The sequence below is a fragment of the Netta rufina genome (genome assembly GCF_964035555.1).
Source record: "Netta rufina genome assembly, chromosome: 1".
NCBI classification, from domain to species: domain Eukaryota; kingdom Metazoa; phylum Chordata; class Aves; order Anseriformes; family Anatidae; genus Netta; species Netta rufina.
Genome location: NC_140123.1, coordinates 70,391,227 through 70,403,400, shown reverse-complemented (window position 1 = coordinate 70,403,400; position 12,174 = coordinate 70,391,227). Strand labels below are relative to the sequence as shown.

The following is a 12,174-nucleotide window of genomic DNA, read 5'->3' as shown; positions in this document are numbered from 1 at the left end:
GCTGGATTGTTTTTGCTCCTGGTAATAAACCATACTCCTTATCAGTAAGTACTAAAACCAAACAGCCTCGATGGCACCTTTCACAGAAAAGGCAAGAGCTGTTCTGGGTGCTACTAACTACTCAATTTATTCCTCCTGCAGGAGGTGGCATGACAGCTGGTGCTAGTGCCTTACCTAGCCAAGCAAAGCAGAAGCTCCTGCCTTCCTGCTGCTGCCACCCAGTTACGCTGATGGGCTAAGGCTGCTGTGGTTGATGTAAAGCCTGCAAGTTTAACATAAAGCTTCAGTTCAGCAGTATTTTCAAAGGATTTACTCTTGCTTGGTTGTAGTTTTCCATTTCCTGCTTTAAAGCTGGAACAGCTCCAGTTTTAGTGCGCTTACAGCCACTCAGCATTCACTCAGGGCGTGAGTACAAAGGATTCAGTTTCGCTGCAATCTGTTTACCACCAATGCAGAAATAAAGCCATTTATTTTTGATAAAATTGTCATTAGTGCAATACATCTGAAAACAGAAGAGTGAAATGAAAGTATTTACACATAACTTAAGCAACAAACCCAACTGTGGTCTGAGGTCATTTTAGTATTTTTTAAAGTAAAAATAAGGCAAATTAAAACCCCTTCAGTGATTCTGATCCAAACTAATCAAACTTAAAAAAAAATACAGATTGTCTACACGTACCGTTAAGAAGAACATGAGGTTCCAGACAAGCTCAGACATTTCACAGCAGAAAAAATATAATCCAGAGTTACAGAATTGTTCTTTTCTTATTTACCACGTAGATATTTTCAGAAGGCTGACAGACTTCCATTTCTCCTGGCTGAGAGACTCTCAGTGGATTGCATTTCACCTACACAGGTAGAACTTTCTTCGTCATGATTCAAGCAGTCGTACGTGCTCAGCAAAGAACCATTTGCTGCTCTCTCATCCTTCCGCAAGGAGACGGGCAAATTCGCCAGGGTGAAATTAACATCTTTGAAGGCATGCAATAAAAAGATCCCCACAATGATAGTAAGGAAGCCACTGAAGGTGCCAATAATATCATCAGCCGCCATGTGCTGCCATTCCTTGAAAAGGATGGCGGAGCAAGTTAAAACGGATGTCGTAAAGATTACATAATAGATCGGAGTCACTATCGACGTGTTGAATATATCCAGAGCCCTGTTCAGATAGTTGATCTGCGTGCTCACACAGACAATAAGGCTTAGCAGCAGAATCCAAGACAAGGGATGTTTCAGCACTGGTTTCCCCGCAAAAAGTTCCTTGATAACGATGCCCAAACCTTTTACACAGGAAACTGATAATGCTCCAATCACAGAGCAAATTGTTATGTACACGAGAATGTTGGTCTGTCCATGGCGAGGTCCCACCACAAATATTAGAATTAAAGACACAATGACAACAAGTGTTGCAAAGACCACAAAACCTGTGTTTGGGGGGGAAAGAAACAACTGTTGTTATTGATGTGTATGACCAAAAGCATCTTAGAGGTACCAATAATACACGTTACCAAGGTGATGGGCTCAGCTTACACAGAAAAGATCGGGCTGCTTCTCACTCACTGCTCCTTCAACAGCGAAGTTAAACACTTTTAGAGTGACCTTGCTGAAATAATGAAATTTGGGCATATTACATTACCTTTACTGTTCTATCAGCATGATGACTACAGGATTAGATTGCTGTACTGCCTTACACACAGCCTCACAGAGGCACAAAGCTACTGGATCCAGGCTTGTGGCTGACTGCTTTTAAGGAAGTATGTGTTGGCAGGCTGCTGCACTCATCAGCAGATTTCCAACAATCAGGGCATTCCTTAAGATCGTCTTTTTAGTCTCTGTGCTGGACACTTCCTCATGTTTAAAATGGGAATTGGCTCTGTAAGTACAGTATTTTGCAGAAGTGTATTTGTGAGTGCCCTGTCTTCCACGTAAGCATACAAGGCAGCCTGAAGGATTACACTTCTCAGCAGACATCTACCACCAAACCTTCTTTGTTTAAGGAGGGATCAAAATTGGGCTTACAGAGACTGACACACTTGCGTTAAAATTTATAAAAGTTGTATTTATCCAGCTGTGCTGCTGCATTTCTTTAAACTGTTATCTCAGTGGTTCATATCAAAACGCTTTGTTCAAGGCCAAAGAAGTTCACTGGCATCATGCAAAGCACCCTATGGAATTCCATCACAGAACTCAAATCTCTGTTTTGACAAAATGAAGCAGACAGGCTGTCTTCCTGGAACTTGAAAAAAAAGCAGTAATAAAACTGTAACAAAGGAATGATGGGCTGCTTAGAGAAGAGCAAGCACACACATCTTTCTGCATTAGCTACTTGGAGATCAAGCCAGCGTTTGTCTTACCTGGATCACCTAATTTGTTGGACATTTCATGTAAAGTTTCTACTTCCTCCTCTTGTGGAGCATGAATGACCATCACAGTTGATCCAAGTATACTTAGCAAACACCCTATTTTTCCATGGAGATTAAGTTTTTCATTTAAAAAGAAGGATGACAGAATGGCACTAAGAAGAAAAAATACACACCAGCAAACATGGAATTAGTGATATTACATGAATATGTTCATCAACATACAGGTTGCCTTGACTGTACAGGTCCCTCACATACACAGCACGCAGCTTTTGGTGAGCAGGAACACTACTAACGTCCATAAACCACTTTTAAGTAAAGGCATAATTAGGAAAATTACCATAATAGCTATGTGGTTCATTTTCTACCAAGATACTTGCTACCGGCAGAAGTACCTGTCAGTATTTTGCAGCTCCTTCAGAACCCATTTTTTATGCTGCCTCCCAAAAACTCTGTATCTAGACACATGTAACAATGATTTTAAAAAGATAAATATCTTCAATTGTGAATAAAAATACTACTCTGTTGCATATAGCATATTTTTCAAATGGAGGTGATAGCTTTTTGCAGACTGAGGTGCAGATCTCTAGAATCATTTTAGAACAGTCCTTTTACATTTGGAGAAACTTAGGAGTTACTCCCAATATTTATAACCACCTTTCGTTCACAGTTAAGAACAAACCACAATTATTACTGCTTATCTCAGTGACTTATTTCTAAATAAATATTTAACTTCTACCTCTGAAATCACACTGCTTTCTGTTAGTGTTTCTTACCTTACAAGAACACTGAGAGCTCCTAGAGGAGTCACTAATGTAGCTGGTGCAAAAGCGTAGGCGGCAAAGTTAGCTACTTCGCCAGCTCCCACTGCAGAGAAGTAATAATAAGAAGGAAAACAAAAAAAAAACAAAAAAAAAAAACCACAAGTTAGGGTGTCTTATGCAATAAACCTGTGAATCAGTGCAAGTGTTCTTTCAGACACAAACATTCAGTACAGGAATAAAGGAAAAGTCTAATTCTGGTTCTCAGCTAACAGAAAAAAAAACTTGCGTTACTATTTTATAGAGCAGAACAGACTGGAGGACTACAACAGGTACTAAAATTGATTCAGCCAACTTAGAAGATGTGTTTTGTTTTGGAGTGGCTGTGTTGTGGCTTCCCAACCTGCTAACTTGAGTCATGAACTTTTGCATGGAGACCTCTGCAATACCAGGCTACAAAGCAAACATGTTACAGGGTACAATATAAATTAAGCCAGTTTCATGATTACAGCCAGGAAGTCCAAAGTTTAAGCAATGAAAAGCTCCGAAGACACACACCATCTCAAAATGTACTTACTTGAAAGAAGTCCAGCCCACCACAGCCACTCCTTAAGGTATGCATGACCACCTTGTCCTGAAATTGAAAGAATGCATGCTATTCCATTAAAATCATACTTCAGCAAACAGTAGCATTGCCAAAATAGTTTCCATAACTCATGCTACTTAGTCTTTATAGCTAAAAGTTATCTTCAAGCTCTGATGCACAGATTCCTCCTGCAGCCCACTTTGAAAACTACTTATTTGATTTCCTTCCTATTAAAAATGGCATGGATGACCGTTTTGGCTTTACACTAAAAAACAGTTCTTTCAACTCATTGCAATGACATGAAAGACCAAATTACATATCTCTTAAGAGACATGCCTGGCTTAGGTAGTTGATTACACGTACAAGTATGTGAAGTGCAGTCACACTTCCCCTTTCCAACCCAGAAAGCATGAATCATGTATCTCACTCGAGATCAACCATCTTTTACAAGCAGAGATGACAAGTGCTGAATTAAAACTGCTCATATCCAATCTTCTGGTTGCAGCACCCTTGGATCATTCATTTACATGCTCATTGCACACCCAAGCCAGTATTCTTTTACAGCTCTGACCTAGCAAAACAATCACTCATTGCCTTTGGAGGATAAATACAGAGCTAGAGCAAGAGGCTTTTAAGAGCTTGAAAACATTAAGTTGAGCTCCTCCCTGTTGTAGACAGAATTGCTACTTGATATTTCAAATATGAACCTCATTTACCAGAGTCAGCTATAAAAAAAAAATAAAAATCTAGTTAGTGCAAATCAGCATTTTACTGTTCCAATCAAGTACACTGGCGAAAGGATGAAAAAAATCAGTTCCCAAAATAGTAACAGCTATACTGAAAGCTATTTAATGTTATTAAATGCAGTTCAACCAAATAAAGCTGGAAATACATACAACAGTCCACTAAATTGGCATTTTGTGCACTGGTACTATATATTAATCCATAATTAAAACTGAACACTGTTCAGAATCTTCTTGGCTGAAAAGCCAAACACTTTCAGCAGCTCTAAACAACAGACTACAGCACAGGGCATCACCATATGTGACTCTGAGATGCAAAGGGTAGCTCAGTAAGCGTCCCCACAGGGCAATCGCTATATGCAAACTGCGTAGTATGCATCACACACTGAGTTAGGTGTATCTGACACCGGAGGGAGAAAAACAAAACACCAGATACATGCTTTAGGTTTCCTGTATCTGAGTCAGAACAAAACCTTAAGTTTAGTAATCTTCTTTGGAGCGGTAAAACTTAAAAGTCAAGTTTCTGAAACGTATTTACCTGCTCTCATGGAGCCTTTCCTAGCTAATCGGAGCAGCCCTTTCTTTTTCAGGATGAAGCTTCCTCCAATGAAGATGCTGGAGCTCATAGCCAACGCCAGACCAATACAGAAGTCATATTTCCCACGGGTTTGGCTCATCTCGTAAACTACGAGTGACTGTCACATTGATCAAGGAACAGCACAACTCCTGTTACTCAACACGAGATGATGCAACACTGAAACCTGAGCAGAACAAACACATTGATTAAATTGGGAGAAATATAAATGCGCAGAAAAATCCTCAACAGCTGGCTCGTCCTGTGAATGGTCTATGGGAAAAAAAATTAAAGAAGGAAAATAAAAGGAAGAAGAAGGCAACCCCTGAAGCATGCGTAAGCTTACATCGCAGATGAGTGACTAAAAAGTCTGAATGCATACGAGGGCATCGGACCCAGAACACTAAAACTGAAATCCCAAACAAGAAAATTCTCTGAAAAAAATAATTAAGGTAAACTGTAAGATGTGCAATTTATTTTTCTTTTCCTTAAGTACACAGATCATGTCCAGCACACCACCTAACTGATGATACTGCTCAAATAATTACTTACATCAAAATCAGTTTGTAAGAGAGTTCGAGAACAGCCACAGCATCTCTTCCACAGAAACTCCCTAGAAAAGTGAAAGAACAGAACTGCTTAATCAGACCGTAACTTGTCTAACACGAACAAACTTGAATGAACGCACACGCACTGATCCTCTAACAAACAGGCAATCTGGAACAAGAGAAGGCAGCCATTTGTTGATGCACTGTACAAAGAGTTTCCCACACGCGTATAAAATATTTTTCCAGCTCACCTATGGTACCAAGTATGAGTTTACTGTTGAAAAGCATTCAGCCAGCTCCCCATGCTCAAAATTTAGTCATGCAAGACCTCCAAGTACAGCTTAGCAGGAGACACTAACTTTCAGACTAGAGATCAAGATTTTACTCAACCTCTACCTAAAAATAAAGCTTTATTTCAGTGCAGTACATAACAAGAGGTAAGATATAGTGGGGATATCCTGGCCTCCATGTAATATATTAGATTTCAAATATCTCTATAAATCATTTTAAAACTGAAAACAAAACAAACAAAGTACTTTCAAGGTGATTAACCTCTCTATACTACTGAGGCAAATGGAAATTATCTTTAGGCTTTGATTTTAAGATAACAGCTAATTATGACTGTACAGAGAACTAGTCTGAAGGAAGAAAACACCTAGAGATAAGAGTTTTATTTCCTGGGAGCACCTACCACAGATGTGCTCGGAAGAGCATTTATTTCCCTAAGCAACCGTTTTCCGGCTATTCAGAAGCACGGTGCGTGATGCAAGCCGTATCACCAAGCTTTTGATTTCGAAGGCAAAGGGGGCAAAGAACAGGAGGCAGGAAAGCAACTCCAGGGGAGGAGCACACCGCCACTGTTAACATGCTGCAGCACCAGGACATACCAGGGCAAGCCTAGCACTCGATAAAGGCATATTCCAGCCTGCCACTCAAGTTCACAGCTCCCATTCCTGTGCTTGTTTCTTCACAAACCTTTCTTCCAATGCTGCCTTTCCCTCTACGTTCCTGCTGCCAACTTGGATTAATGCACTGCACCCCTAGGGAAGCCCAGCAGAGAGCCACGGGTAGGTTCACATTAACCCTGAACACAGATCCTCTGATTTGCATCCCGTTAGGCTGCAAAGAAGCGCAGGAAAGCAGTCCCATTTCATAAGAGCTCAACGTGGCACTAATTCAAAACACTGTAAGATCTGCTGTTCAAAACTCTCAAGCCCTCTTTGATTATCCTTACGTAAGTATCTTAGTTTGTAATGTAGTATCTTATTAAAAAAAAAAAAAAAAAAAAAGCAGTGAAGGTCTGTTAGGTCTGTTTTCAGCTTCTAATGACTTAAAAATGACTTTAAAAAAAAAAACTGAAGTGGATTCTTGCATGATACAAAGCCAGCCACCAAACAAAACCACAGGGGACAAGTGACTAGCGTGAGACAGAGCTGAAGAAGTCACCTCCTAACTGCATCAAGTACTTCTCTGGTTTTTAGTTCAAAGCCAGACTTCCAGTCCCCTGAAGAACAAAGGCACCTTTAATGCAAGGAAGAGGCACCTGGAGATGTTTGTGACCATCCTACCGGCCCTTCTGGCGGTCCCAAGTCACGCAGCCGGTCACCAAGCTCTTCAGCAGCAGCTGATGCGCTGCATGGTGCTGGTGCAGCACCAGCTTGCGGGCGGGCACCTCTCCTGCAGAGCTTTCCTCTCTGCCAAAGTGCTTCCAGCAGTCGCTGCTCCAGCTGTGTCACTAACGAGAGCACTTCTACTAGGGGAGCTTGTTATTAAAACTGGACTCAAACTGGCGAAAACACCTTTTTCTTTTTTTTTTTCTTCTTCTTCCAGCTTGCAGTGTAACCTACACAAAAACTTTTCTGACAGAGGTGAAGAGCATTAGTCAGTCCCATCCTGCCACCCACCGTGTCTCAGAGCCCAGGAAGAGGCACATGCTGTTTTTCTTTGGAGTAGAAAAATATGATTGCCGACAATTGAGAAAAACTCGTGGTAGTTTTCTGAATTTAGACTTAAAAATGCCCTAAGGATGCTATGTGCCAAAACCATGAATCCTCAAGTTCTAAATACATTAAAAGCATCTTTGATTCCCCATCAACTGCTCTGTTAGCCTCCTAAATGATTCTAATCTTGACTACTTCTTTACATAGGTTAGTGCTAGCTTTCCTTTCTAAGCTGAGCTGTCCTCACAGACGTGGCCAGCCCGATCCCTGGTCGGACAGGACGGCCATGCTTCCCTTTGCAGCTTATAGGGATGTCCCACAGCCGTGGTGAGCCCGGCTTGCCTCTGAAGAGATGGGTTCGTGTGTAGCAGGGCACAGTCAAAGCGACAGCAGGCGCAGGAGAGCTCTCGTTTCAGGCAGCCTGTAGTTGAATCCTAACCCCGAGTCTCAGGAGAAGAAGAGGACCTAAGGGGACCTAAGAGGACCTGATGTTCATGAACATCATCTAGCAAAGCTCTCTATTATCTTTGGAAATATGAACAGAATGAAATAAAGTGAAAGAAAGGAGCATCTGCCTGTGGATCATCTAACATCACGAGCCCTACCTCTCAGAGCACAACAGTACAATGACAAACAGCACGAGGAGCCTACCGAGTTTGAGGGTTAGTGAGCAAGGAGAAAAGGCTTTCTGAAAAACTGGTGGGACGTAAGTAGCTCCAGATTAACCACAAAGTCCATTTGCTTAATTTCTGATGTAACTGGGGAGTATTGTAAATGGCAAATAAAGCTGCTGACAAGACACAGAGTCCCTGGTCTAAAACACACAAATATTTTAATTCCTCTTCGCTCAAAAGTCCTTTGCTCCCCAAAGTAGCACACACCCGCACACAGTGCTCAGAAGATGTTAAATATTTACTGTAACAAATCAATTCTCTAAATGTTCAGAAACACTAACAGTAACACTGTGAGACGAAATAGTATTTTCCATTTAAAAGCAGATACGCTCAAGCTATGGGGGAATTATCAGCCAAAGACAATTAATTATCACCTCTAATAGCTGTACATTGTATGAAAGCAGTAATTACTGTCAGCAAAAGTGAACAGGGTGGATTTCAGAAACTTTGCCTACTTGGCCACCAGCCCTCAGGAGTTGAGGAGACGATCTAAACGTAAGACAAAATACCTAATTGCAAGAACTCCGGGTTTACTCTCTAAAAGCTGGTATTTTTAACAGTGCATGAGCCGGTGTCACCGCCAGCCCTTCCCTGCCCCGTGCCATTAATTACTCTGTCGTTTGGGCAGATCACTACCACCAACCAGCACAAGATTCAGGTATGACTCACACGGAAGCATTTTAAAACAAAGGTCTGTTTTGACAAGACATCGGCAATGGTTACGCCAGCTCCAGCCACCCTGAGCCTTCTGAACTGTTCTGCGGTATTTTATTTTCAATTTCACTGATCTGTAAGAGCTGCATGAGAAGTTTTGTGTTTCTAGTATTGAAATAATGCACCTACATCTGTGAGTCTTTCCACGGAAGAGAAGTTGGTTCAATCACAAAAAGCTCTTAACAAATACACATTGACTATTACGTGTTTCCTCCTTCCTTTCCAGAGGCATAAATCCACAGGAAACAGAAACACTCCCTAACGACATCAATGTTCAACAATGAGCCTTCCAAAGGCTCGTTACACGTACCAATTTTGTCCCAAAATCCAGACGCATTTGCTTTTTAAATATTTCAAAATTTAGGTTCCTAAAATGTAAGTTCAAAAGAGTATTAACTGGCATTTTAAGAATTCAGCTAAAAAAATTACGTCCACAGTTTCACGCTCATCTCATTTTCACGCATGACACACAAGAGCGGACGTTGTCTCACCTATGCTTTAAAAAGGCAGAATCGCTGTTTAAAAAACTTGAATAACAGAGTAGCATGATTTTTAAATGTTATCTTCCCTACATATGTCTGATCTGAAGCCTCAGTTATTCCATCCCTTTGCTTTTCATTTCGCTAATCAAAGAAATTAACTTGCAATCTAAGATATTCATTTGAAAGCAACATGCTGAATTTGAGCTGAAATACTATCCTAGTCCTTTCAGTTCAGTAAGTTAGGTGCTAAAGCACCTTTATTACAAAAAAGTGATATGAAATTTTAATTATTGGCTTTGGTATATTAAGTTTTTGATAGGATGTTCATATACAGAACTCCTACGGTGGAAAGAAGTACGAAAACAGGTATTCTTAGCAACATTACTTAAGTCCACAAATACAGCTAACTCTTTAATTCAAGTCTTTTCGCAGTGATGTTCTGTTCACTCATGAACATCTCCCTGACACACAGGGCGAGAGAACACAGGAAGGACAAGCATAACATCCCACTAAGACAAAACAGCTGCTGGTTGAAATGTTAGCCACGTACATCTTTAAAAGGCCAAGACGTACCTACACATCCAGAACCCAGAGATGCTCCAGCAGTTATTTAGGACTTGCATGGCAAGTCTAACCCTAGTAAAGTTTTCCAGCTTTGTCAACAAAGATAAATGAACGTTCAATCTGATGCACGTTGCTTATGTATCACATAGACCAGGCAGTACGTTGTATCATAATATTTGGTGTTTACAAAATGTGATACACATGTATATATACAGCATAATGTTAGAGGCACCAGAGCAAGTACTCCAAGCAAAAGACATTAACAGGTTCAAAGTCACACATTTTTAAAGATTTTAAACAGCAGGGAGACTTACTCCTTCACACCAGATTTCTATTAATAAAGGAAAACCAGTGAGTATTCGATTTTAAGGTACTGGGAAAAAACAACAAAAAATTCCACACCTAAACTTCCTGCACATCTTACTCTTTCTATTTGTACTTACTCCCTTCTATAAAAAGAATGATCATAAATTAGAAGATTTTAACATAAAATTTGAAAAGTATGTTCACTAAAACAGTTCATTCATTCACTGAATGTAACTACAGAGGGTGCTTTGTTGCCAATACTCTCTGTACTGACTGCGTTTCCCAGAAGCCCATCAAAACAGACTTAAAATTAGGAGCCACTGATATGACTTGCCTCACCCTGGCTGTACCCATTGCACTGCTCCCATTCTCTGTAGGACAAGTAACCAGCAGAAGCTCACTGAGGTCCCGCCTCTAGCGTTTGAGACGGGCAGTTTCAAATAGAGAAAGAAACAGCAAGTCCACGCCAGATCTGTTCTTCAGGCACCCCTTTTCCCTTGGCGTGCCCAAGGAGCACGCAACCTGCTTTCCACCTGCCAGGATTTTACCTTGCGAAGACCGACGAGCTTTGACGAGAGCAGAACCCGGGGTGACGGGAACTTGCGCGACAGCTTCCTACCAGCGAACCTGCTACCTTTCCAGGAAGAAAACGTGTAACTAACTAACTAACTAACTAACTAACATACATACATACATACATACATACATACATAAATAAATAAATAAATGTATGTCCAGGCCCCAGAGCACAGCGCCGCGGGCAGCCCCAGCCCCAGCCCCAGCCCCGCTCCCCGCGCCCCACCTGGGCGCTGCCCCCTGCCCGTGGGGGCGGGGCCTGATGGGGAGTGGGCGTGGCCTATCACAAGCCCCGCCCCCCACCAGCACCCCCGCGAGGCCCCGCCCCCTCGCCTCACCGCTCCCCCCCGTTACCCCTCCCCCCCCCCCGTTACCTGCCGCCGCCGCCGCCCCTCACACCCCCGCCGGGAGGGGCCCCGCGGCCGCCGCCGCTCGCGGACGCCGAGAAGGAGGAGGAGGAGGAGGCGGAGGGGGAGGCCGGAGCGGGCGGAGGGAGGGGCCAGCGGCCGCGCGCTGCTCCGCCATGAGGGGAGGGGAGCGGGGAACCGGCGGCGGGGCGGGACGGGACGGGACGGGACGGGTCGGGCCGTGAGGTGATGGCGGGCGCCGGCCCCGGCCCCGGCCGCCCCCTCCCCGCTGGTCCCGGCAGCGCCCGCCGGAAGGGGCGCGGCCGCCTCGCTCTGGGCCCCGCCGCTCGTCACGTGACCCCCCCGCCCCTCAGGGCGGGCGGGGAGCGGCCCTCCCTCTGACGTCACCGCCGGCGGCCGTTAACGGCCCCGCCCTCCCTGCGCGTCCCCTCAGGGGGAGGGCGGCTGCCGCCTGGCGCGGGGATGGGTAGGAGTTCCTAGTGAAATGGGTGCTTTAACCCGGTTTTGCCTTATACTAGGGTCAGCTTCATCTGAAAATTGTATTTTCTCTGATGCATTTAGGCATTGGAATGGGCTGCCCAGGGAAGTGGGGGAGTCACCATCCCTGGAAGTCTTCAAAAGACGTTTAGATGTAGAGCTTAGGGATATGGTTTTGTGGGGACTGCTAGCGTTAGGTCGGAGGTTGGACTCGATGATCTTGAGGTCTCTTCCAACCTAGAAATTCTGTGAAATTCTGTGAAATTGCAGCACGGCCATGCGTCGTTCATCAGTTTCTTACCCCAAGCACTCCTAAACATACATGTTACCCACGCCTTAAATAAAATAAACAAATAAAGTCTTACAACCCATTCACAGTAATAAAAAAATGACATTTTACAGACTTTGTTAAATTGTACTGTTTATTAATCCTTTTAATTCAGGTCACACACTCCTAATGCAATGTTTACAACCAAATACACTAACATCATCTAACGTGAG

At 43.1% G+C, this 12,174-nt stretch overlaps 1 protein-coding gene across 4 annotated transcripts; it reads right to left on the bottom strand.

The window, feature by feature from the left end:
- Positions 1-439: 439 nt before the first annotated feature.
- Positions 440-11,508, bottom strand: NIPA2 (NIPA magnesium transporter 2). 4 transcript variants are annotated; one of them, XM_084305033.1, is made up of 8 exons: positions 11,203-11,508; positions 10,801-10,886; positions 5,577-5,637; positions 4,989-5,211; positions 3,699-3,755; positions 3,137-3,227; positions 2,355-2,515; positions 440-1,424 (listed from the first exon to the last, which is right to left on the bottom strand). In XM_084305033.1, the coding sequence occupies exons 4-8, from the start codon at positions 5,125-5,127 to the stop codon at positions 787-789; spliced, it is 1,086 nt and encodes a 361-aa protein (XP_084161159.1). In that variant the 5' UTR covers positions 5,128-5,211; positions 5,577-5,637; positions 10,801-10,886; positions 11,203-11,508; the 3' UTR covers positions 440-786. The 4 variants fall into 4 exon arrangements, with proteins under 4 accessions (XP_084161159.1, XP_084161160.1, XP_084161161.1 ...); XM_084305034.1 differs by having other exon boundaries at positions 10,801-10,882; XM_084305035.1 differs by lacking the exon at positions 10,801-10,886.
- Between the last annotated feature and the right edge of the window lie 666 nt (positions 11,509-12,174).

Coding starts and splice junctions, on each gene's coding strand:
- NIPA2 (XM_084305033.1), bottom strand. CDS start 5,127: ATGAGCCAAACCCGTGGGAAATATGACTTCTGTATTGGTCTGGCGTTG. Junction 3,756..4,988: donor GAAAGGCTCCATGAGAGCAG/GTAAATACGTTT, acceptor TTTCAATTTCAG/GACAAGGTGGTCATGCATAC. Junction 1,425..2,354: donor CAACAAATTAGGTGATCCAG/GTAAGACAAACG, acceptor CCCCAAACACAG/GTTTTGTGGTCTTTGCAACA.